Here is a 26,731-nt window from a genome sequence, read left to right as displayed (position 1 = left end):
TTAGATAAAAAATCAGTTGTGCCTTTTGACAGAAGGAGAATAAAAAATGCCGGATTTAGCGCTGGATAATTATGGGGTGCACTAAATGCTGGCACACCCACTATGCTGCAAAGAAAAAACAGCAGAAGGAACAAGAAGGCGGTGGTACGCTGTGTGTGTGAAGTCTGGGAGCGAAGGAGAGCACAGCTGTCTCCCTAAAGGGATGTGACCAGCCTGGCCATGGGGGCTCAGGCTGGACAGTGAGGGGCAAGACGCCACAGCCCACAGGCCAAGTCACACCAGCCACCTGTTTCGGGAGAGACCGTGAGCTAAGATGGTTTTCACACTTTTAAAGGGGAAAAAAAAAAATCAAAAGATTATTTCATGACATAATAAACGACATGCTACTATGACGTCAGCGTCCACACATAAAGTTTTCCTGGAACACAGCCAAGCCCGTTCATTTATGAACTGTCTGTAGCGGGTTTCGTCACAGAGACCTTATCAGCCCATGAAGTCTGAAATATTTATTCTCTGGTCCTTGACAAAGTGTGCCAGCCCCTGATCTAGATTCAAAGGTTTGCCTTTTGGTTCCCTACTGTGTACTATCAGAGAAAATGGATAGGAAGGGACTACTGACGGAATTATTCTCAAGGACCTTCCATATTCCCTTCATTTGTGCCCATGTCGGGGGCAAGTCCCCTTATTCATTCCAAGTTGAACCTCTTTGCCTAAGTTTTAAATATTTTAACCATACAATCAGTTTTAGCTCGTACTCTCAATTAAAGATAAGTGTCCAATTACCCTAAACCTCAAATATATATTGTTTTAGTTTAGAAAAAGAACTAAAAAGCCAGTAAGACAATGTTTTGTTATACTGAAGCTCTTAAAAATTGATGTGTCAATAAATTATTTCATCAGGATTTAATACATTAATGAAGAGAAATCAGTAATTTTGGTGCATCGTAAGACAACTATATTCTCGTTGCCATTTAGACAGAAGCCAGAGTTTGATTTTCAAATAAATTAGCAAATAATTTTTTTAAAAGGGAAAAACAGAAAGAGTAAGAAATATCAATGAATTAAAAGGCAAACGGACCAAAAGGAAAATGATGAATTTTTCCAATTATGCTCAACAAATGTTGTTTCTCTTTCTTTGACCCAAATATTCCACTTTAAAGAAGAAAATAAATATAAAATTAAATTATGTTTCCTCATCTCCATGAATGGCACCTCCTCAATCTACCCTGATGCTCAAATAGGAAACCTGGGCTCTGATGCACAAAGCCTCCACATCACTCATCAAATCCACCGACGTCTCCTCCTTCCCCCACCAGCAGGGTCCCAGGTCCCACCGGTCACCAGCTCCTCCAGACAACTGTCACACCTCCCATCTACGCCCTCCACTTATACTCGGGCTTTCCTCCAATCCACTCTTCACACAGCAGTCGGGAGAAAAAAAAGACAAAAGAACCCCAAAACTTTCCAAAATGCCCTGATCCACGCGGCTCCCTTGATGAAAACTCATCAATGGTTTCCCACTTCACTTGGGGAGAAGCCCATCCCCACAAGATGGCTACAAGGCCACGTGGCCCTCCAGCCTCACCATCGCCCCCAGCCACGCTGGCTGTCCCCACCCCGACCCCAGAGCTCCTCTGTCCCCTCCAGGCCCTGGCACACGCTGTCCCCTCTGCCTGCCAAGCCCTCCACTCGGCTACCTTTCGGTCCTCCCAAAGGTCTCGGCTTCCACAGCGCCCCACCTAAACGAAGTCCCCTCGGAGTCCCCAAGCTCTTCCTGCACACCCACCCCAACTTACCGTCACTGACTCCTCGTCTTCAGTCTGCCTCCTGGACCCCTGCCTTTGTGACGTTAGCCTGGTTCCCTGTACACACCCAGCACTTATCATGGTGGCTCACCTGGAGTCGCTGCTCAGAACTGTTTATGAGGGAAGCAGGGAGAACTGCAGCCCAGGAGTCACTTCCTGAGGCTCCACCACGGCACACACGGCAGCAGGCTCCACGGGTGCTCTGCTTCCTCACCTGCCTTTCAACACTGAACCCCGGACCCGGACCCCCCCGCCTGCCTACAGACAATGGTCACCTCCTCAGCCACCAAGCCAATAAAGCATGCCTTCAGGGCTCAGCTCCTGGACCTCCGAGACCGTCGGGAGGTCACACCTAAACCCCCGCCCCAGGTTCTCCTAAGGCCACCCCTCGAAGGCTGACATTCTATTTCCGGTCCACTGATCCACTTCTACCGGCTCTTACACATTCGAGGTTCTGGCTGCCACCTGCGGCCGGCCGAGTCTTCCCGATTTACAATCTATCCAAGCACGTGGTGGAGAGCGCCACCTAGTGGGCCTATGGACCGCCACGGCCAAAACTGAAGCTTCATCCCCAACAGGCTCCTCTCCCCGTCCACAGCCATCCTGCCTCTCAGGCTGGGAACCCTGAGACATCTTCCCGATCTGTCCCTGACTTCCCCATAAGACAGGCCCTCATCAACTCTGCTTTCAGGCCTCCCGCACCCTCTCCTGTCCCCTTCGAGGCCTTCCCCACAGCCGTGGCACCACAGTGTCTCACTGAAGACAAAAATCTAACTACGTTACCTCCGTGCTCACACCGTTCACCGGCCCCTTGACTTTTCTCCCTGGTGGAGAAAATCCCCGTCTTCCAACAGGGAGTGAGGAGCCCCTCTGACATCTGCCCCCTTCATCCACCCAGCACTTTACACTCCAGCAACACCAAGTGCTATGCCCCCATCTGCACCGCGCTGCTCTGAGAGGCCTCTCTCCACGCAGACCCTGCTCACCAATCCCCACCCCGTTAAGTTACTGTTTACTGAGCACCTATTGCCAAGGAGGGATAGCAGCCTCCCCATTCTATAGGTGACACACGGATAAGAGAAAGACCCAAACTCTGACTCCAAGGCCAGGGTTCTCTGCACTAGGCACTGTCACTACTTGGTAAAACTACAGGAATTCAACCACAGGATATCCCCTCACAACTCACAATAAGTACAAAGTGGGAAGAACTGTGACAACGACCCGAAGCATCTTACAGCAAACGTTCTTAACCAACTACATTATCTTCCAGTGAAGCCAAGGCAGGCCTCACAGATGTGAAGTCAGGCGTAACAGATCTTCTCCTAACTTGAACCCATTTTAACTTTGGAGTAAGATGACTTTCTTGAAGCAGCTAACAGTTAAGCACCTTCAGTTTATAACACTTAGCTCTGATCTTTCTAAAGAAGCCAGCCTGAGTTTCTCCATAGGTGTCTGAGACTGGATGTGGACCCTTGGCAGAAACGCACGGTCAGATAGAAGGTGGTCTTGTCCTCCGCTGGCCGCCAACGTAAGCACCAGCGCTTCCAGGCCCCGCACGCCCGCCTTACCCTGTGGCGATGATGTCAGCCAGCTGAGGCGTGTTGGGTGCGATTTTGATTGAGACGGTTTCAAAGTAGAGGTGCTCCTTCTGGGCGTGGATGGTGTACGTCCCGGTTGTTATGTTCTCCAGACGGAACGAGCCATCGGCTTTTGTTTTGACTGTAAAACAAAAACAGGCCAACAAAGGATGAGACAAAAACAACTGTGTAGCCCTCATCTACACAGGGATACTCGAGACCAAAAGCTGGCATGTTTTCATAGAGTCGTTAAGATTTTCTTTCCTTTCCATTCCTCTCTGTGAGCAAAACCCAGCCCAGACAAACAGGCCAGGGCCCAACGTGTCTGCCCACCTTTGATCTGGTTGTTCAGGGTGACCACCGCATCTGGGACACCCTCTCCTTCAGGTCCGTTCAAGACCCTCCCAGTGACAGAGAATCCCATGACGTGGAACACAGGCTAGAAGATGAAGAACAGGGAGGACGCTGTCATGTGCTTGAGCTGCAGAAGCCCCCCTCATGCCCCTCACGCCACCACTCAGCACCCCTGCCTACGCTGCCTTCTCCTGGTGCCCCATGCCAGCCAGCTCCCTCCCAGCTCACCCACCCGCAGCCCCTTCCCACGTCTTGTCTTCCGCTTGGTTTATGTGTCTGGGTCCTCCTCACTTGTGAGGGCCAGGGCTTGGCTCTCTGCACTCAGCTGGGCTCCAGCCACCCTGATCTTGGGTTCCTGCATGCTTTCCCCACGAGGGGCTTTCACACCAGCTGCTCCCTCAGCCTGGATCTCCTCCCACACCTGCAGAGGACTGGGGAGAGGCCGCCCCTTCTCGTCCTTCAGGTTTAGCTCAAACTGTCACCACCTCTGAGATGCTCTAACTACCCTTTCTCAGGAGCCCCTGCCTCACGCCCCAGCCAGTTACTGTCCATCACACTAACCTACTTTCTAGACTTCAGCAAAAACCTCCCCAATATCTGGTATGTCCTTGTTTGATTTCTTCTAGTTTGTCTACCTCCCACTAGAATGTGAGCTTCATGAAGATAGGGACCTGTTCTGACTCAGTCACCTGCTACACAGTAGGCACTCAATAAATGACTCCTGAATGAAGGGATGGATGCATGCATGCACACATATATGCAAGAGCATTTGAGCTCTAAGAAAATAAAATGGCTTCCTCTTTAGTCAGGTAGCTCTTCTCCTTTTTTTTTTTTTTTTTTGTGGTACACAGGCCTCTCACCGCTGTAGCCTCTCCCGCTGCGGAGCACAGGCTCCGGATGCGCAGGCTCAGCGGCCATGGCTCACAGGCCCAGCCGCTCTGCGGCATGTGGGATCCTCCCGGACCGGGGCACGAACCCGTGTCCCCTGCATCGGCAGGCGGACTCTCAACCACTGCGCCACCAGGGAAGCCCAGGTAGCTCTTCTTCATCCTTCTAAAAAGGCGTGGTTAACCCACCTATTAAATTATATATTCACTCAACAATCACTTTTATTAGGCACCTACCACGTACCTGGCACTAAATCACGTGTTAGGAATACAGTAAGGAATAAGACTCAACGGTCCCGACCTCATACAGCTTACAAGCCACTCCCTGAAATTCCATTCATGTCTGTTTAAAACCTTGCATTTGGTTGTGATCTGGGAAATGTCTTTCCCCACTCACCTGCCCCCATCCTTCTGTGCAAGCCCCTTGAAGCACGAAGGACTTGACCTTCACCCTTCCATCCCCCCTCCAGGGCACAGCGCTACAGTCAAATGCTTTACTGAATCTTAAAAGGCAGAGTGAGAACCCCACTGAGAATGTGACCTAAAAGCTAGCTCCCACCAGTTTAAGCTACTTTAACACAGTACTTTCTAATGTAACATTAAAATAAAACGATTAAATTTAATTTTTTCAGTAACTGTAACACTGGGTGGTCCACTTATGAAAGACTGCTGTTTTCTTTGGGGATCTGCTCTATCTAGCAAATTTTCTACAGTAACCATTTTCTACGTCTGTAATTAAAGATAGAACTATGATGAAAAACACATTTACCATCTATTTTAGGGCCTGTATCACCCCATCCATCACCCCACCTGACATTGCACTGCGGGCTCTATCAGCTCTCACCTATTCAACTGGTCCCTCACTTCCACCTTGCCCCCTGCAGACTCTTCTCAACATGGCAGCTGGAGGGGACACACCTCTTCTTCTGCTCAGAACCTTTCAGTGGTGCCAACTGTTACCCAGAATGGCCCACCAGGACCTGCACAACCTACCCGACCATCTCTCTGACACTCTCTCCTCTTCCTCCCTTCTTCACTTGCTCCATTCCAGCCACCCTGGCCTTTCTGGGGTTCCCTAAACCTTCTGGCCACACTCCTGCCTCAGGACCTTTGCACCTGCCATTCCCTGTCTTAAATACTCTTCCCACAGATGTAAGTACAGTTCGTTGCCTCTTCCCCTTCAGGTTGTTACTCAAAAGTCACCTTCGCCCTAAGGCCTTCCCAAGAACAACCTATGAGACCTCAACCCTATCTTAACCTTGAAACTATATAATCTCCTTTCTTGCTTTATGTTTCTAAAGAACAAAGACTTTCTCATATACTTTCTTATTTACTTATTTGTAAGTATATTGTCTCTTTCTGCCATTAGAACATGAATTCCACAAAAACAGGAACTTTTGCCTCTTTGGGTCACTGCTATATGCCCAGCGCTAGAATAGTACCTAAAATATATGTCATTGACACTTGGTAAATATATTTCATTGAATGAAGTAGATGTAAATAGGGCTCTGACTCTCTAAGATAAAGACATTATGTGAGAGAGGTGAAGGATCTAGTGGATCCCAGAATGAAGTGGAAGAGAGTACAACATTCTGTTTTTTCCAACAGTACTTCTAGATAAACTGATTTTTTTTTAACACATTTGCAACACCTGTGCCCAGGGATGGGCACTCCAACAGAGAGGCCTTACCTCAATTTTCAGGCTGTCATGTTCCACTGTAAAGTCAAGTCTAGAAGGAGCAACGTCAAAGGTAATCCTCTCCCCTCTATAGAATGGAATCTGGAAGAAAAAGTCGGTTAATTACCAAGAGCCAATAACATGATTCAACCATCAATATTAACACTCAATCCAGCAGCCCACAAATAACTAGGGGTTCAAAGCAGGCAAAGAGACACTATTAATCATAACTGTTTCAGATTTGTGCAAGAGAAAGACTTGCACTATTCCCAGCTGTTACTGAGGGGACAGTTACATCTTCAGTAACTGCTAAATAAAATGTTTATGGAACTGCAGGCCAACCATTCAGTCCTTTGATATCCAAATGGCACTGACTTTTCCCGTTGATATGTGTCCCAAACATAAACAGAACGGAAGTCGGCTTCACTCACCACAGTATAGCCTCCACTCGGCAACGAAGAGAAGGAGAAGGAGCCGTCTTCTTTGGAGACCGTGTGGCACAAATACACCAGACTCTCGTCTTGGGGTTGGAATCCAGGCACTGGGGAGATGTTGCAGCCCAGGACATCCTAGGCCAGGAGAAAAAACTCAAAATGACTTCCTTTTCCACTTACATGTTCTGATTATTATCAAATAGTCATGCTTTAAAAATACTTGTAGGGGCTTCCCTGGTGGCCCAGTGGTTGAGAATCTGTCTGCCAATGCAGGTGACACGGGTTTGAGCCCTGGTCTGGGAAGATCCCACATGCCACGGAGCAACTGGGCCCGTGAGCCACAATTACTGAGCCTGCGCATCTGGAGCCTGTGCTCTGCAACAAGAGAGGCCGCGATAGTGAGAGGCCCGCGCATCGCGATGAAGAGTGGCCCCCACTTGCCACAACTAGAGAAAGCCCTCGCACAGAAACGAAGACCCAACACAGCCATAAATAAATAATTAAAAAAAATACTTGTATAAGTTTTATTTCACAAAATATATGTTTCTGAAACCTAGGACAGAGCAGAGGACATAGTAGATTATAAAATCTTTACATTCAAGTTTGAAAAGTTAAAAATGGTCACCATCCTCCAGGTAAGAAACCGGAGTGGCCCAAGTTCACACAGCTGGTCAGCGGCAGAGCTGGGATTTGTCTGAACTTGGGTCTGTTTGATTTCAAAGCCAGTGCACTTTCCACTGAATTCCACTGCCTCCCAGTGCAGACATTCAATTTCTTGTGAGTCAACAGAGAAACACAAGGTTCTTAAATGCTGAAACTATAAATCAACCTTGACCTGCATTTTATTTTTTATTTAATTTTTTTTAAATTGAAGTATAGTTGGTTTACAATGTTGAGTTAGTTTCTGGTGTACAGCAAAGTGATTCAGTTACACATATATATATTCTTTTTCAGATTCTTTCACCATTATAGCTTATTACAAGATATTGAATATAGTGCCCTGTGCTACACAGTAGAACCTTGCTGTTTATCTATTTTATATGTAGTGGTGTGTTTATCTGTTAATCCCAAGCTCCTAATTTATCCCTCCCCACCTCCCGCTTTCCCCTTTGGTAACCGTACGTTTGTCTTCTAGTCTGAAACTGACCTGCATTTGAAACCGTGTATTCTTAGTCTGTGATCCCCCGTGCCCCCAGCCCTGCCCACAATCTCTCTTGTTCTTCACTCTTCTTTGCTTACCTCTTTGGTTACTAAAGAAGAGAAGAGAAGAAACTTCACCCCTTTCATGGGTTCCCCGTCACTGCGGACAGAGCCAGACACGTTGTAGCCAGCCACTATGAGGGGGCCCGCGGCATTGGCGTTGGAGGTCGTTACTCGTACAGTGGTGCTCGCCTACAAGAGAAGATGTCAACTTCCAAAAGAATAAACACAAAGCGTTTAACAACACGAGGACATGCTGACACTAAAATATTAACTGGGGGGAAGCAACATACAAAATTGCACGTGTAGTACCATAACAACTGTTTTTTAATTCGCAAAATGAAGTGAAGGGAACTGTGGCAAAATGGAGATGATGGTGATTTCGTCTAGATGGTAACAATTTACCTCTTTTACAGTTTTCCACCTTCCAGATTTTCCACTTCCGCTCCTTTATGCTCTTCTGTATGTTCCAATTTTTTTAATGAACATGCTTTATTTTTTTCCATGTTTAATGGTATGTATGTGTGTATTTTTAAGCTCTTTGTCAAAGTATAATTCACATGGGGAACACTGCACACAGTCTCAGCGTCCAGCACAGTGATTTTCCCAAACTCACCATGCATCCAACACCCAGACACAGAACAGAACCAGCACCCTAGAAGCTCCCCTCATGCTCATTTCCAGTCACTACTCCCCCAAAGGGCAGCCATTATCCTGACTTTTAACAGCCTGCTTTACTTTAAAACACAATTTTACATGAATAAACTCAAATTCCTTTATGTATAAAATTAACAGACAATGCAAACCTTAAAATGTATTCTATTTATAATGTGTAAGCTATGGAGTTTCAAATGAAACATTTTTCAATGTTGCCCAGAAGAGAAAAATCCTGAAAACAAAGTCATAAAAAGAATACAGACATATCTAGGTGTGAAACTATATCATCAATTATAAATGCGTAAAACTTACAAGGTAAAAACTGAAATATTGATGCTTCTTTAGCAAAAAAAGGAGACGCAGCCTCAAAACTAATATAAAAACTAAGCCTGTCAAAATGTTCTTTAAGTCTTAACTTCAATTTGTTTCTTCACAGTTATTACAGAACCTCGCTTAGTATTTTTCTTCCTTTTTTGATCTTTTGTTATAAACTATTTCAGTCAAACAAAAAATAGATATAGGGATCTATACCAAAGAACACCTATATAAGTTCCAACCAGCTAAAGAATAAAAGAGAAGAAACACAATTCTAGACCCTTGCAGATGCCCACGTCCCCTTCCTCCCTCCCTCTACAAACATCAGTACCATAATGAATATACTGTTTGCCATTCCCACTCACGTCTTTACAATTTTCTACATGTGAATGTATCCATAAGTGGTATTATCATAAGTGTTTTTAATGACTATATAAATGGTATCATATTTCCTTATCCTTCAGCAATTTGCCTTTTCCCTTCAACTTTATGCTTTTAAGCACAGTCATATTGATATGCATAGCTCTGGTTCATTCATTATTGCTGACATACAGAATTCTGCTGTGTGATGAAACCACAATCCATTCTCCTCTTAATGGACATTTAGGTTGTTTATAGTATTCTGTTACTACAAACAAAGCTGCAATAAACATTCTTATACATTCTCCTTGGGCACATGTACAAGAGTTTCTAAATTGTTAAGTATATTTATAGATTGCTATTACAGACTAAAAAAAGAACAATAAAATAATCTCATCGGGTCCTTCTGGTGTTGACTTGGCTTAAAATAGCTACAGTTAATAACAGACCAATTTCACAGCAGGATGACAATGTTGTTACCTAAAACTGAAACCAATATAAGCAACATCTGCTACATGGAGGGAGTTTTCCTGTATAAGTACCACCAAACTAATCAGCAGCTCCATTGTTTTTTTCCATCGACTTCTAGAAGAACCATAAAATCATTTCATACCTAGAATTGAAAACCTCTACATTTGTCCCCAAACCAGCACACTGTTGGCATGGCCATCGGCATAACTGAAATAAATGCTCACCTCTTTCAATGGCCAGGTTGGATGAGTTGCAAGGATTTCATAATCTCCAGGAAGAACTTTAAAAAACGCAAACCTGAGAAATACAAAATACCACTTCACTTTCTGCCAACAACTCGAGCACTTATAATTTTAGGACAACTACTGGAAGCATAAGAAAATAATGTTTGAGTTATCACGAACTTGCCCTTAGCCAGTTAAATGAGCATAAATGAAATTCAATCCTTCGCTGTACAAATCCTCATCAGACAACACTTATTGGGCACTGGCTGTGTGCAAGGAGAGGGGTTCGTGTGCTAATGGGAAGGAAGGCTCATGCTTCCCTTAACCCCAGAAATTTCTGGCCTAAAAACCAGTCCCTGTGGTTCAGCAAGGATCAGTCACAGAACATTCAAGTGTGTGTTGACAGAGTGAGAGGCATGAACAGGAGAGAAGGGAAGCATCCAAAGCAGAAGAAGCGGGAATGGACGAGAGGTGGATAAAGAACAGAGGACAGACCCAATAAGCTGAGACGGACGCTTACACAAGATGACACTAAGCATTAGGGGAGGGCAGGTGAAAATGAGCTTGACTCCTACCCCAGAGTTTATTAAGACCTGTTATCAGACACGAATAGAAGCCAATCTGGGTTCTTGCACAAAGCAACTGTGATGAAACCAGAAGCTGACAAAGATTATTCTAGCAGCTGTGAACACACCAAGACCAGAGTGGGATGAGCTGAGGATGGAAGCACCACTACCAGGATTCTGACACATTTAGCCCTTTAGATTTGCAAAGCATCAGACCATGAAAGGGCTAATTCCAGCAATATGAACTCCAAAAATTTCATGCAATTTCTTCTTCTGTGGTGGTATTTTATTACATCCAATGTTGCCTGTAATAACTGGATAGAGCTTGGAAATCAATTTGCTACAAAAGAGTTGACACTGCCACTGGATTTTGGCCTGGGTAAGATTCAGCCTCTACCTCACGTTCATAGCATCCCGGTTCTGCACGTTACTGTCAGTTTAGTTAGCGCACAGGAAAGAGATTTGGAAAGTGATTTGGAAAGTTCAAGTCACTTTTCCCAGCACGGTCAGCAGCAAATTAATGAAACTAGAAAAAATGCAAGTCCCACATTCAACCCCCTCCTCTGATCCTCTACAGATCAGGGGAGGGGGTTGGAGAGGCATCAATAAGTATTTTTCAAAACTGAAATATAATTTCAACAATCATCATTTAAAAATTGGATGATGTACTTGACAGACTCATTACAAACTTCTATTCTGCAGTTTAGTCATATTTGTGTATTGAAGTAGTCAGTGGTGATTTGCATGCTTCCAACATTATCAGGTGGAACTATTCTGATATTAATCTTGGCATATCTATTAACATTTACAACTCAACGATATAAATCCATTACATAAATGCTTTAAATATGACTCAGCAAGGTTAATTAAATAGTCATTAGTTCCAACTACAAAATGACTGTGATGTAATAGTGATAAAATGATTTTTTTTTTTTTGCGGTACGCGGGCCTCTCACTGCTGCAGCCTCTCCCGTCGCGGAGCACAGGCTCTGGACGCGCTCTGGACGCGCAGGCTCAGCAGCCATGGTTCACGGGCCCAGCCGCTCCGCGGCATGTGGGATCTTCCCGGACCAGGGTACGAACCCGTGTCCCCTGCATCGGCAGGCGGACTCTCAACCATTGCGCCACCAGGGAAGCCCGATAAAATGATTTTTAAAAATTGTAATTGAGCTAATCTGTATTGAGCTAAGTTCTTAAGCACATATTCTATGCCAGACAGTTTGAAACGATAATATCGTAATTTAATCTTCTCAATAACCTTAAGAGGTAGGTTCCATGATTATCCTCATTTATAAATGAGGAAACCAAGGCACAGAGGCGTTAAGTAACTTGCTCCGGGGCAGACAGCTAGCAAATGGGGGAACCAGGATTCAAACCCAGGATGTCGGGCTCCAGAGCCAGTCCCAACCAGTAAATGAAGGGCTACCATGTGCCAGGCCCTGCAGCAGGTGCTTTATTTATCTCATATTTAATCATTGCATCAACGCTAGATGTAATGGGTCAAATGACTTCCATTTTACAGATGAGGAACTTGAGGCCCTGAGGGGCAGGAACCCGACTGAAATTAAGAGGCCGAAACAGGATTTGAACGCAGGTCTCCCTAAATCCAAAGCTCCCCCCACATCAGGGCCCGGCTCTAGCCTCGGGGCAGGGCGTAACATGCATGACTCACTTTCCGCCAGGCTGTGTGACTGTGGACTGGATCTTTGCTTCTGTGCCTGTGTTTCTCAGAGACACCTGAACTCCTGCGGGCCCCAGGGGCTGCCCTTTGCTGAGAACCTGCCGTGGAGACGGAGGAGTTAGGAGCCACCCAGCAGCAACGTCCTCCTCCCAGCCGCACGGTCCATCCTGCTCCCCACACGAAGCCCATGACCTTCTTTGGGTCAAGTTTCCTTGGAAAAGATGGTAGAGATTGCGGATACCCTTCCCAGGGAGGCTTGGGGACAGGGAGAGGGAACAGCAACAGTAAAATGACACTTTGTTTCATTGGCTCTAAGACACCTTCAATTAAAGATGCACAATTATTTTACAAACCACTGCGAAAGAATAAATACCCAGGGTCCCCATCTCTAACAAGAAACCCACACAAAAAGCCGAGACCAAAGGCCCTCACTCTCAGGGTCAAGGGAAAGGAGAATAAACCCACCATGAAGAAAAGGAAGGCAATAAATATGCACATCTCAGCCACGGTGCTGGATGCAGGGAGGGGGAACTCTCCCCCGAGAACCTGTCCCTCTAAAAAGCCATCCTGGTATCTATACTCGGACAGGGGAGTGACCAGCAACCTAGACCCGGCCCCTAAAAACACCCGCTATGTTTTACATGCAATTTCATTGAGCTCCCAGGCCCTCTTGAAGCTTATCTGTGGGTCCCTTGTGAGCTCAAAGCCCCCAGTTTAAAAACATCTTGCTTTTTTAAAGGTAAGAGAAGACCCAGTATGTACCACAGAGCAAATGTGACAAATGCCAAACCTTTCCATTCACGGAGAAGCCCGTGAACACGAAGTTGACGTCCCCGCCCTTCGTGCAGATGTCGCTCACACCATCCACGTAGAGCTCCACGGTGGTTGGCTCTGCCCAATGACAGGGGGAGGGGGGAACAGGGTACAGGACACAAGAGCAAGCTGAGTTCTGCGACAGGATGAAACTGTCTGCGTAAAACACATTGAACTGTTTAACTGTATGCACTTTTGAGCCACTTACATGGCTTGAAATCCGAAGGCACAAGGAGGTACACAGGGAAAAGTCTCCTTCCCACCCCTACATCCTGACACCCACTCCCCCACCCCAAAGGGAACCAGAGTTTACGGTGTAATATACTTTTGTAACAGTCTTGCAGCTGAGCTGTATCTCAGAGTCCCATGGAAAATCCAGTGAGTGCCAAAGAGTTTTATTACTGAACGCCCACCAGAGACCAGGCACTGAGCTAAGTACACTTAATCCTGACAACTACCTTAGAGGTAGGTAGTAACATCTGCAGCCGATTGAGGGGTAAAGTGGGGCACAGGAAGGTTAAAGAATCTCCTAAAATCACAGAGCTTGTGAGGGACAGAGCCCAAATTCAACCCCAAAAGTCTGGCTCCGCATCTGTCTCCTGACCAAGTACAGGAGTTCGGCCACATTATACCAGGACTGTAAACTCCAATGTCCATAGTAACCTGGTGGATTAGAAATCAGCAGACTGGCCAGGTGCGGACTGCAGCAAATGGAAAAAGGGGGACAGCTTCTACCAACTACTGCCACGTGACCCAGCGCTGCCCAAGCTTCCACCTTCTCAAGAACAACTGGAAATCTGGATTTTATGTGCCGTGTCCTGATTTTTCAATATTAGCAACTAAGTCAAATTTAAAAAAAAACTGAAGAGTTCATTATAATAGGGGTTAAAGTTGAGTTTTTAAAAGGTTCGGAAGACTGTGAAGTGAGAAGCAGAGGAAAAACTGAACCAGTCAAGAGAATTTCTGGTAAAATGAAGAATGACGCACATACACAGGGGAAAGCACCAGTGAAAAATGGACAAAACCTTGAACAGGCAGCTCACAAAAAGACGATATCCAAATGGCCAGGAAACATATGAAAAAGTGCTCAATCTCATGGACCATCAGGAAATGCAAATCAAAAGCACAGTGCGAGGCCACCACTCCACCACCAGGACAGCTAAGATGAAAGAGACTGACAGCCAGAGGATGTGGAGGTCTGAACTCTTACACACGGCTGGTAGAGCAAAGTTCTGCGACATCAACCTTGGCTGTCCGGCAATCTCTACTAGGGCTGAACATGTAAAAAGTCTATCGCCCAGCAATTCCACCCGGGTATATACTCAACAGAAATGTAGACATGTGTGCACCACAAGATATGTACAAGGATGTTCGCAGGAGCACTGCTCCTAGTGGCCAAAACTGGGGTGCAACCCAAATGTCCACCAACAGTAGAGGGGGTAAATCATTTGATATTCACACAGCAGTAGAGTGAACTAATATACTAACACATGACAACACATAATAAGGACGAATTCTGTGAAAATTGTCAAGAGAGAGAAACCAGGCACAAATATGTACCCTGTGCGATTCTATTTACATGAAGTTCAAAACAGACAAAATAATCTATAATTTTAGGTCGGGCGGCGCGATTAGCAAGTGCCTGGGATGGGGCACTTCTGGGTGCTGGTCAGGTTCTGTCTTGTCATCTAAGTGGTGGTTACGTGAGTGTGTTCGTTTTGTGAAAATTCATCGCCTGATATCCCTGTGATGAGTACAATTTTCGGAAAGTATGCTATAATTTAATTTAAAAACTTATTAAAGAAAAAGAACTGACAAGAAGGGAGGGAATTCAAACAAAACACTCGTGCAAACCACCGATCTGTGACCTCTCTGGCCTATTTGTCGTCTCTCTGGCCGTGGGTTGGCTTTGACTCCCCTCCACTTTTCTGGACCGCACCAGCCAGGCACTCCCGGCCGTGAACTGAGAAAGAGCTTGTCGCCCAGATGCGAGTTGGCTGTCGCTGCCACTGTGACAGCAGGGACTCAGTTCTTCCCCCTCTAACTCACAGGCAGGCCTGGTAGGAACAACTGGGCCCTCCACGTCTCCCCACAAGCTACAGAACTGGGGTCACACACCCTCTACCGAAACGTCAAGGCTCTGCTCTCCAAAAACACCAGCCACGTCACAGCAGGACCCCTTCTTCTGATCCAGCCCACTCCCACTCCTCTGACTTTGCTAAAAGACAGTCACCTCAGGAAAGTCTGGAGCTTTTGTTTGTATGTGTGCGGAAAGACTGCTTTTAAGTGTTTACTAATTAATTGCCAATTATGTGCCAGCGATTCTGAACACATAACTACATTGGTCCATTAATCCTCCAGTAGCCTGTGAGGCGGGTACTACTACTCTCCTGACCCCTAGTGAGAAGACGGACGCCAACCCAGCGGAAGTAACTCGTCCAAGGTCGTCACAGAGCTGGTAAGGCCCAAGGTTGTCAGATCTTCTGATCTCTTAAGAGAAGTAAATCTGGATTTTTATGTCAAGTCTCACAATGTTTAATGTTGCCATTAATTCACTGAAAAAAATTTTTTTAAAACACTGAGGGGAAAAAAAAAAAAACAACAAAAAACAAAACAAAACACTGAGGGGGCTAAGAAAGAAGCTGTCCTGGAAGAGGAACCAAGTCCCCACTCCTGACCTCTATATTCATCAAGTTCTACTGACACTTAATGAACGAAGCTGCTAAGGTGGAGTTTTCTGAGGGGTACAAGAAAAGATGCCAACTGTAAGAAACGTGACAGAAAATCTTAAAGTAGGTCTAAAGTAAATCCAATCTACTCTAAAGTAATAGGGGCAAGGCGGTTAAAAAAAAACACAAAAAAACCCTCTTCCACACTAGAAAGGAATCCTTAATATTTTAACAATCTATGCGTTCTGTCAATTTAAATTAATATTCAGCATATAACCTAATCCTTTACAGAGTATACCTGGTTATTTGTTAACTTACCAAAACTCCACCCTAGAGGAGGCTCAATCTTCAGAATGAAATCTCCCTACAAGGAGAAAAAAAAAAATCACTGCAAAGGACTAAGAACTGATGACTATTCAACTAGTTTAATTTAGTTCAGTGCTAGCCTATTATCTAGAATTTTCACACCTGAAATGGAATTCCAATCATAAACTTTGTACTTGTAAATGGTAGTGAGCTCTTGATTCCCTTCATGTGCTGCAATCTCAACCCCCGAATCTCCCATTTAACCCATCAAAGAGTTACAAAGACTCTGTATTCAGTGCTCTTGGTCTTCTGATTACATTCTATTAATCCAGTCTCCTGTTAACCCCTCATATGACTAAGGTTGCCAGTGTCAGCCAGATCTTCAGGAACTAAAGTCATTTCTTAAAACTAGATTTTACATACACCCTTGAGTGAAGGGTTCCTTGAGAATGTTTTAACAGTTCAAAAAGAAAAACAAAAACAGATTTCAAGACCCAACTAGTCTACCTCTAGAAATCAATCTTATGTATTGTGCATAAAGATGTAAGTTCAAGAATATTTATTGCTGTGTGGTTAGTAATAATTTTAAAAACTGGGAAAAAGCCTCTGTGTCTATAGAGAAATTGGGAATAAATTAGTTTGGCCTGCCTCTGACATGCGTGCAGCCGTTAAAAGGAAGGTCCAGGGCTTCCCTGGTGGCGCAGTGGCTGAGAGTCTGCCTGCCAATGCCAGGGACATGGGTTCGTGCCCCCGTCTGGAAAGATCCCACATGCCGCGGAGCAGCTGGGCCCGTGAGCCATGGCCGCTGAGCCTGCGCGTCCGGAGCCTGTGCTCCTCAATGGGAGAGGCCACAACAGTGAGGGGCCTGCGTACTGCAAAAAAAAAGGAAGGTCCATACATGCTGATGTCCAAAGTGTGCCAAAACATCACCACAGGGAAAAAAAAATCACATTGCAGAACAATGCCTAGTGTTTGAGTCCATTTGTATTTTTTTTAATCAAAAGCAAAACTACACAGTATATTAACTACTTTTGCAACTTCCTGTGAATCTATGTTTCCAAATAAAAAGTTGAAATGTGGGGAGAATGAGGGGTGGGAGAATGGGTATGCATGGATACCCATATATGTGCACATGTGTTTGTGTATCTGCATATATGTCCATGCATGTATATTCGTGGATATCTGTATAACTCTAAATACAGAGAAAGCCATCTGCTAGGATACACACTGAAACTTTTATCAGAGGTTATCACTACAGAGGGAGGGGGTTTTGAGGGATAAAAGATAAAATTTACTTCATATACTTCTAAACACCTTGATTTTTTTCACAAAGCTCATGAATTCACATATTACTTATATAATTCTTTTTAACAATATTTTAAGCTGCTTGCAAGTAAAGGGTTCTATTAGATCAGGGTTTCTCAGCCTTGGCACTGGTGACATTTGGTCTGTCCCGTATAGCATGGCAGGATGTTTAGCTCCATTCCTGGCCTCCACTGACGAGATAACTGCACCACTCTCCCTCCCTTACGGTTGTAACGACCAAAAATGTCTCCAGACGTTGCCAAATGTCCCTGGAGACATTGAGAATCACTGCATTCAATCAAACCAGTTCATAAGCTTGGCCAGAATTTGGCCAGAATTACCATACTCCACTTACAACTTACAAAACATGAGTATTTACACATGTAGGAAAGCCACTCTCCTAGTTAGCGCAGCCCTGTGGGTCACACTGACAACTTCCCATCATAAAAGACTAAAGTACTCTCCCCTCTTACCTTATCATACAAGGGGATCATAAAGTAACCATTGTTAGGGGCACAGTCTGTCTGGTATTTCAAAGTCCCATGCTTGGTGTACAACTTTATCTAGAAAGGAAGGAAAGAAAAGAGAAGTCATAATATCACTGTTGAGAATTAGCTACATATAATGCACCTGAATGCATTCAGTCAAAATGCATTTGCTGAGGACCCACCATATGAAGCTACTAACACTAGGCATTAGGACAGAGGGAAATAAGACAAGTATCCCCAAAATAATGTGATTTGATATTTTTCAGGTTAGAAACTATCTCCCAAAGTCATTTTTTTCAATGTTTTTCAGTTTATTTTAGTGTCTGTCTCTACGTTGTTTCTGGGTCTAAAACAAATTTTCAAAGTTTGCTGTTAGTAAGGGGCTTGTGAAAATGCAATTCCTGGGGCGGGTTGGATTGGAAGTTTGGGGCTAGCAGATGCAAGCTATTATATATAGAATGGATAAAAAACAGGTCCTACTGTATAGCACAGGGATCTATTTTCAATATCCTGTAATAAACCTTAATGGAAAAGAATATGAAAAAGAATATATATATATGTATAACTGAATCACTTTGTTGTACACCAGGAACTAAACACAACACTGTAAATCAACTATACTTCAATTTTTTGTAAAGTACCTTAAAAAAAATGCAATTTCTGAGCCCCACGTCTGTTTCTAAAATAGAAGGTCTGAGGTGAGGGCCAGGGATCTGTATTATTTACCCCAAAGAGTCCCAATGCTTGGAGTAACATCCATCTAGAAACTTTTAATGTTAATAATCCGTAACTATGATAACAGAATTGGGTCACACCAGCTAAGAAGATGTATAAAGCAGCAGACTCAGAACGCGCGCACTTAGGAAAGGAACACAGTGAAATTACGTACAGACTGCAAGCTCCCCGTGGGCGGTGACCACGGCTTACATTCCATGGCGCCTGGGTCAGTGTCTTATTTAGTGTAAGTATTCAATAAATACTCAAACTTGTTCACAGGCCATAAAGAAATTCAGATGCATGCACTGAAAGCAGGGACTGAAAATCCAGCTGTCCAGAGGGGCCATGGAAGTCCTATCAAGGGGCATTCACCTAAAGAGAGACAGATCGCTACTTAACCCAAGCCAAGTTTTGCAGCCCAAAGATCAGCTGGTTTTCCAGAGAAATCAGGAATGCAGTTTTTAATGTGAAATCTCCTGATTGTTAAAGAATTAGCAACCAATATAGTTTTTCTTTTTTAGGGATTTCTGTCTGCTCTGTTCACTGAACTGAATATCCCCACCAGACACAAGGCTTTTGCACATGCCGGGGCTCACTCAACAGTTACTGACTGAATGAATATGATGGAAAAACACCCAGAAGGGAAGAGAGCTGGAGAAGAGTGAAGGTAGTTTTACTGGGACACAGAAAACACAATCAAGAAATGATTGTGAAATATCTTACTTACATTTCTTTCATAAAGCACAGGTCAGGGTACAGAATGGCAATATACATTACACGTATGAAACACCTCATTTCACAATCGGAAATTAAGAAAGAATGAGTGTCTCAGACCACCTGGACAGGCAGCCCTAGGGCTCAGGGAACACATTTCATACCAGGTCACAAAACCTGCCCTCTGCTCTCAAGGTCACTATTAGTGTGTGGGGTGGGAGTGCCCCTTACTGCCTTCACTTCCCTCCTGGAGCCCCAGGAAACTACAAGTTGCAAAGCCTTTCCAGGCGGCTTCTGGAATGTCCTGTGCCCACAACCCAGGAGGTGGCATGGGCACCCAGAGATCCTAGGAGCCCTGCCACTGTCAGTGGGTAGATTCATTAAACGCCTGACTTCTTAAGACCAATCATCTTGAAGGTGACGATTGATTAACTTCTTCAGAAAATACATGATGCTGGGTTCTGCTGCCTCTCACCCAACACCATCTTACAGGAATAAAAATTGGGACTTGGAGCAAGGCCAGGTCAAAGAGCTAGTGGGATGGGAATCTACTTCCTACCCCTCCCCCAATCCTCAGTAACCTACTTTGTAGAACACAATGGTCCAACCCTTGCAGCCCTCCAGCTACCAGCACAGAAGCAGCTCAATGTGCTTTCAGACAGACAGCCTTTGGGGTCTTAGTCCCCTCTCCCTTCTCTTTTTCAGCCACTTCCTTTTTTCTCTCTCAAATTCCCTTTTCTGCCCCATCATCAGTAACCTCCTGAAACAGAGGCCAGCCCTCCCTCCATCTGTCCTGCAAGTGACTTTCTATCCCTACCTCTATCTATCTCCCTTCTTCTCACAAGCTTTCTGGGTCATAATTCCACTAGGCTAATAATCATCTAACTGAACAGGGCTTTGCAACTTAATAAAAAGACTTCTGCACAAATCTCTAGCGTAATTCCAATAACTACCCAGTACAGGCAGCTGACAACTCTCCATTTTCAGAGGAAAAGGGGTCCCATGGGAGAAACCAGGGAAATTAAAAATACAGTTTCCCAGCCCCAGAGATGCCAAGAGAGATCTACTGGGTCAGGATCTCTGGGATGGGAATCCATGCTCTTTAAAAGCTCCCCAGGGTGGTTGGAGGAGCAGTGGATTAGAACTTTGCAGGGACTCTCTGTTGTGTGGGTAAGACTTGCTGTCTCTAGGTTCTGGAATATAGGTTTCAGAAATCTGAGTTTCAGGAAGTCTGGGTTCCTGGGAGTTTGAGCATCTGGGGTATCAGTCCTAAGGGGTCTGGGTCCTGCTGAGACTCGGTTTTAAGAGATCTGGGGCCTGGATTCTGCGGATCTGGAGTTCAGGTTTTGAAGAATCTGGGGTCTTGATTTGCAGGATCCTTAGTTTTGCGTGACCTAATAAAAGTTTTAGACCACCATCATCGTCACCAAAAATGTCCCTCACACCCATGTGCACATACCTTCGGGGCCCCGACCCCGCCCCCACTCCGTAGCTGACCCCAAGATAAGAACCCCCATTCCAGCGCGACTGGGGAGGAGATAGTGGAGACCCGCGGAGAGCGGCGCCTTTAAAAAGGAAAGGACTCCCAGAGTGGGGGGCTGGTGGCAACTGCCTGGTGTCAGAAGCGAGGCCACCGCGGCTCAGAGAGGTTGAGCGATTGGCCCGGGGTCACACAGCGAGCTCTGGGCCGCGGGGCGGGCGCTCACCTCGATGAGCGAGTAGTTGATCTCCACGTCCGACTTGACGAAGCCCCCGCAGCCCACCACGATGTCCTCGGAGCCGCGCGCCGGCCCCACGCCGCTCAGCAGCAGCATCACGGTGGCGACCACCACCACCGACCCCGGCGGCCCCACGCGCCGGCGCTCCCGCATGGCCCTGCCTCTGCTGCCAGACCCTCCGCAGGCCTCCAGGTCCCGCCCCTCAAACCGCACGCGGACCGCGGCTTCCTCCTCCGCTGGCGGCTGACAGCCCAGTCCCCGCCCCGACTCGGCCGCGCGTGCGCGATCCGGCCCCACGCCCACTCCCCCAGGCAAAAGAATTATGGCGCATGCTCAGCAACAAAACGAGACCATTTGTGCCCTCTGGAGGCCTGGAGGACTCCGCGCACCGTCTGGCAGGTGCAGTTGCAAGGTGTGTGCATACAGTCATAAACTACAAAGCTAAACCCTACTTTGGAATTCAGTAGCACTGAAACTGGAAAGGACGAGAGACTGTTGATCGAAGTATCCAACAACTTTCCCAAATCTTTTTGACGGTAAATTTCACAAGTATAATCTCAAACCCCTTTTAGGGATTTGTGTCAACTGATGTATTTTTCCGTGATAAATGATGAATTAGTTTTTTTTTTTAAAAGAAAAACATGTCATTTAAGTTCAGCATAATAGTTAAAAGGTATTTAAATTTTATTTAATCCCAGCTCTAATTACATTTGTATAGAAACAAACTTTGAGGGTTTTCCCCCAGTAAGCAAGAGATGCATGCAGTTTGATTTACTTTGAACTAGCTCCGTGAGACGATGCATGATTTGTCTGCAAATAAGTTCAAAAATCAGCACGTTATATTTTGTCCTAAGACTGAGTGTATAACATAGTGTAGATGAACTACAAGTCACCACATCAAAATAGACAAAAATTGCTTTTCTGACCTGATATTTGAAAGTCTTCCATTTTATTCCTGAAAACATCAAGTGCTTTACTTTGATAGTTTTTAATACTTTGTTTCTAAATGATGAGGTAAGAGAGAAGATTTCCCACTGAAATTTGCCATTGTGGCTAAAACTCAAGCAATATAATACAATTATGAATCACAATGATTTTAAACTACACAATTGTCAAAACCTTCACATTGGCTACAATGCAACGATACACCCACTGAGGATTTCAATCATGAGCGCATCAGATTTCTGCTTCTCACTCTGCATTCTCACTACAAATACAGTGAGATTCTCAACTGTTCAATTATAAAGAGAAACTATTTAAATAATGGTTTTATTTTCTGAGGTTCATTATTTATCATTACAATGGAAACAGATGCCCTTTACTGTCCCTAACATAAATCCCTGGTTTGTCTTAGCAAATTACCAGGCGGGTGAAAGCCATCGATTAGGAAATGCTGGCCTATGGAATCCTCTTATCTTACAGAATGGTAAACCAAGGCCCAGAGAGGGAAAGGGACTTATCTAGGGCTCGGCACACAGCCATGTGTTGTTCAAAGAGCTGGAAAGCAGGCTTTGGGATGCCCGAGTTCTGTTCTTGGCTCACCTACTGATTTCCTCTGTGTTCTTCCTGCCTTCCTAACCATTCTCCCTCAAACTTTCACCATTCCCCTCAAATTCATCTTCAGGTATACAAAGAAATAAAGCACTAGGACTGTGGCAATGCCAACTGCAGCGGGGGTTTCAGGGAGAGGGGGCTCAAGCCTCCCCATAATTTCCATCAGCCTCCACCAAAACCACCTCAAATAAACAGACGTGATCTGAATGTAAACAGCAGACCATCCACACTCAGCCTCAAGACAGATCCTTGAGTTTCTGCGTCCCTGCTCTTCCAGAACTCCCAGGCAGGAGGACAGCTGAAGGCATACTGCCTAGGCCCCAGGCCAGGGCTGGAGAAACTCAGAAAAGGAAAGGGGAAAAGGCCAGGGAACCCATGCTGTGGAAGCCCTGCCGGAGGCACAAAAAAGAAGACAAGAAGTAACAGGGCAGCATGGAGAGCGCAAAGGATTTGAATTCTTCACTCAAACTGAGCACCTGTGCTTGTCGGTCTGAAAAAGCTGAGTCTTTCCTTCCTATTTTGAAAGGAATACATGCTCATTGCAGAAGGAAAGAAAATAGAAAAGGGAATGCAAGGAAAAAGGAAAATTAGGATTCCCATGACCACTGCTTTAGAGCATTTCCATCTTTTCATCTATGCATATATGTTACATAGAGTCATCTCTCAAAAGAACTCGTGGCTGGGGACACACCTTGCTTTAAGACCCAGAGGAAGAAGGTAAATGACTTGACTTCCTTCCCCACTTTCCCCAATTTAAGCATATACTTCTTTCCTTTGGAAACATATCACAGGCTATTTTGTATTATAATCTCTTTTTTTCACTTAGCATTCAGCAACCATATTTCCGTATTAAATATATTTCTGCAATGGCGCTTTGAACCACAGCTTAGTAACCTAGGGATGAAATAATACTAGTAATGCTAATAAGAGCTAACTCCGCTTGCGCGTTTACTGTGTGCCTGGCACTGTGCTAGACGCTTTGTTAGTCATCTTAAAATCTTCCCCCCACCGTAGAGGCAGACAATGTCCATCCCACAGGTGAGGAGACTGCGGCTCTAACTAACCAGGCAGTGCCCCCATCCCCCGTGCCGGTTGTTGGACATGTGCACACCTGTTGGGTTCACTTATCAGGATAAATTCCTGGAATTGTTGGTCCACAGTATTCGGGAAGCTTGCGATGACATTTGTTCCAGGGAGAAGGGGGGTCATATGGGGATGCCGCTGCACTTTCTGGGGCTCCGGGAACCCCTCCCCCGCTGCCTGCTGGGGCCTCCCTTAGCGCCCCTCCACCTCGCCTCCTTTCACCCCTTTGCGCCCCACCCCCGCCGCGCGGCCGGACCTTGCCCGAGGCCTTGCAATCCCGGCGCTCGAATCCCCGCCCCTTGCACGGCGGAGCGCGGCCAAGGAAGCTGTCCAGGGACCCACCGACAGTCTGACAGACGGACTGACGGACGCACGGCGCCCGATGGCCGCGCCTGGCGAGCCCTGCGCGGGCCCGGAGGTGAGTGTCTCCATCCCGCCCCACTCTCCTTTTCGGGCTCGAGAGATCTCTTGGGCAGGGGAGGGGAGAGACCTCCAAACTCCCGGCCGGGAGGGGAAGAGACCTGCCAGTCTAACCGCAGGGCGGAGCGACCCCCTCAACCAAGCTGGTCCCCCGAAGAACCCAGCCCTGTTAAAGGGGCCTACAAGACCCCACCCCCCACCCCTCTCTGGTTCCTGTCTCATCAAAGGGTTTTAGTGGGAGGGTGGCAGTGATGCAGTAGGGGGAGAATTAAAGCAGCGTCTCCTAAACTCACATTCACACTTCTCAGATAAGGAAAGGCCAGCAGAAGGTCTGAGTTAAGAATTACAGATGGCGATCTCCAGTAGAACAAGCTGCGGGCTCAGACAGGCCAGCATGGACTCAGCTCTGCCACTTCTATTTGTGTGAGCCTGAAGGAGTCTGTTCCCCTACCCCCCAAGCCCGTGCCTCAGTTTCTGGTCTATGAAATGGGGACAGTAATACCCACCTCCTACAGTGGTTATGAGTCTGTGCCCAACACTCGTCAGAGAGCCCAGGTCTCCCAGATTCTAGGACCGGACTGCCTTTGTTCAGATCCCAGCACCACCACTGTCCAACTGGGTGACATCAGCCAACTTACTCAGCCTCTCTGGGCCTCAGCTGCCTCATCTGCAAAATCAGTATGACTGCATCTACTTCATAAGATTGGGGTTAGGGCTAAAGAAGTTGAGAATTATGAAGTACTCTAAAGAGTGCTTAGCACATTTTCACGTAAATGTTAGGGGTCCAAAGAGTTGCCTGGCCCCCTAAGCAGGTGAGTTTGGGATCCCTGTGTTGTACCATCATAAGAGTCACCCTGGTGTTCCCTCAGGTCTGGAACCAGACGGAGCCCCAGCCCGCCGCTGACCGCCTGCTGAGCCTGTGCTTCCTGAAAACAGCAGGGGTCTGGGTGCCCCCCATGTACCTCTGGGTCCTTGGCCCCATCTACCTCCTCTACATCCACCGCCATGACAAGGGCTACCTCCAGATGTCCCGCCTCTTCAAGGCCAAAATGGTAGCCACTGCCCCTGGGAGCCTGTAACCAGACAATGGTAGGGGGTCGGGGGAAACAGGCTGGAACCTGGCAGAGACCCCAAAGTAGGCACTTCTTCTATCAAGGAGCACACAGTGTGGGGACAAGAAGGGACCCTGTTAATCAAACAGAGCAATACTCCAGAGGCTACAGAGGGAAACTCAGTGGAATAGATTCTCCCAAACAGATCTGGTAATAATAAAAACCATATATCCACAAACACAGCCCCAGACACCCACACATCCAGTTTATGGCCATCACAGCCCAGCATTCCCCAAAGTGTGCAGTGTACACTCCTGGGATACACAAGGTGATTCTAGGGCCATGCTAGGATGAACCTTTTAAATGTTTAACAGCTATGCATTGATTTTTGTGTTTCCCCACTGGCGGTACTAAAGAACAGTTCTTAAAATTGTTATGTATTTATTTGACAGTGTTAGAAAAACACTGGCATTGCAAGTGTGAGCTTTTCTGCTCATCCTCCCGTTTTCCAGACTTCTACAAGAATGCCCTCCAAGGTTCATTTATTCCCATACCACCTTGTAAATTTTTGACCTGTTGCCCACCACCTATCCAGGGTTGGCACACTCTTCCTTAAAGGGCCAGATAGTACATGTCTGAGGCTTTGAGGATCATGTGGTCTCTGTCCCCACTACTCAATTCTGTTCTTGCAGCAGCCACAGACAACGGTAAACAAATAGATGTGACCGTGTTTCAATAAAAGTTTATTTATAGTCACTAAAATTTGCATTTCATATAATTTTCACATGTCATGACATATTAGACTTTTTAAAGTCTTGTTCAGTGATTGAAAAATGTCAAAACCATTCTTAGCTCAGAGGTGATACAAAAACAGGCAGGAGGCCAAACTCAGCCTGCAGGTGGTAGTTTGACCCCTGCTTGAGACTAACTGAAATGTTCAATAGTTTCTCCAGTGTGCCCAGGTCTGCCCACTTTCTTGATTTCTCTTGTTCAAAAGAGAGACCAATGTGTCTTAGAGCAGGCCTGGAGACATATCAGTCCCAACAGAGAGTTCCTCCTTGATTTAATAGTAGGGAGGGAAAGAGACTTAAAGAGGGTATAACTTTTTCACCTAGAGAGTAAATTTCATTTCATGCTGTTCCTTCATCCCTAAAGCATCCTCCCATGCATTATGGGAGCGCCGCTGGCATTTTGGAAACCACCGAGTTGGCTTGGGCCCTTGTGGTGCATTATTTATATGACAGTTACAGGTCAAGATTGAACTGCATCACCCCTTACAACTTTTTCTTTCACGTCAGCACTGTTTAATGATCACATTGGTACGTTACAGTGCCCCATCCAGAGCCACTGTCCAATTGGATGTGGGGACACTGTCCAGTTGGCTGCCATCTTTCTTCCCAGCCTCCCACCAGCCTTATCCAAATTTGTTTCCCCAGGTGCTTGGCTTCGCCCTCATAATCCTGTGCACCTCCAGCGTGTCTGTGACTCTTTGGAGAATCCAGCAGGGAACACCCCAGGCCCTAGAGTTCCTCATACACCCCACCGTGTGGCTCACCACAATGGTAAATGACATCCCCAGACATGCTGGCTTGTCCCTAGCTGCTGCTTTTCGTGCCCTGGTGGAGGGCATGGGGCAAAGCGGGGCTCCTTCTCTACCCTCTCTTCCCCCACCCTTCCCTGCCT

General features: G+C 46.0%; 2 protein-coding genes across 2 annotated transcripts in view; one reads left to right on the top strand and one right to left on the bottom strand.

The window, feature by feature from the left end:
* Window positions 1-21,196, bottom strand: part of LOC307198807 (BOS complex subunit NOMO1) — a 54,120-nt gene extending 32,924 nt beyond the window's left edge. Inside the window, exons 1-11 of the mRNA XM_079946038.1 lie at window positions 20,928-21,196; window positions 17,776-17,865; window positions 16,010-16,055; window positions 13,000-13,100; window positions 12,201-12,307; window positions 9,963-10,035; window positions 7,975-8,127; window positions 6,733-6,870; window positions 6,314-6,403; window positions 3,716-3,821; window positions 3,374-3,524 (exon numbers count right to left, since the gene is read on the bottom strand). Of these exons, the coding sequence (XP_079802164.1) occupies window positions 3,374-3,524; window positions 3,716-3,821; window positions 6,314-6,403; window positions 6,733-6,870; window positions 7,975-8,127; window positions 9,963-10,035; window positions 12,201-12,307; window positions 13,000-13,100; window positions 16,010-16,055; window positions 17,776-17,865; window positions 20,928-21,092 (1,220 nt within the window). The 5' untranslated portion in view covers window positions 21,093-21,196. The remainder of the gene's footprint in view (window positions 1-3,373; window positions 3,525-3,715; window positions 3,822-6,313; window positions 6,404-6,732; window positions 6,871-7,974; window positions 8,128-9,962; window positions 10,036-12,200; window positions 12,308-12,999; window positions 13,101-16,009; window positions 16,056-17,775; window positions 17,866-20,927) is intronic.
* A 2,671-nt stretch (window positions 21,197-23,867) lies between these two features.
* Window positions 23,868-26,731, top strand: part of ABCC6 (ATP binding cassette subfamily C member 6) — a gene marked incomplete at its 3' end in the record, with an annotated part of 55,798 nt that continues 52,934 nt past the window's right edge. The window contains exons 1-3 of the mRNA XM_079944532.1: window positions 23,868-23,994; window positions 24,866-25,048; window positions 26,485-26,610. Of these exons, the coding sequence (XP_079800658.1) occupies window positions 23,959-23,994; window positions 24,866-25,048; window positions 26,485-26,610 (345 nt within the window). The 5' untranslated portion in view covers window positions 23,868-23,958. The remainder of the gene's footprint in view (window positions 23,995-24,865; window positions 25,049-26,484; window positions 26,611-26,731) is intronic.

This window comes from Stenella coeruleoalba (assembly GCF_951394435.1).
Source record: "Stenella coeruleoalba genome assembly, chromosome: 15".
Taxonomy (NCBI): domain Eukaryota; kingdom Metazoa; phylum Chordata; class Mammalia; order Artiodactyla; family Delphinidae; genus Stenella; species Stenella coeruleoalba.
The sequence above is the reverse complement of the archived record's forward strand: the minus strand, read 5'-3'. Positions and strand labels throughout refer to the sequence as shown.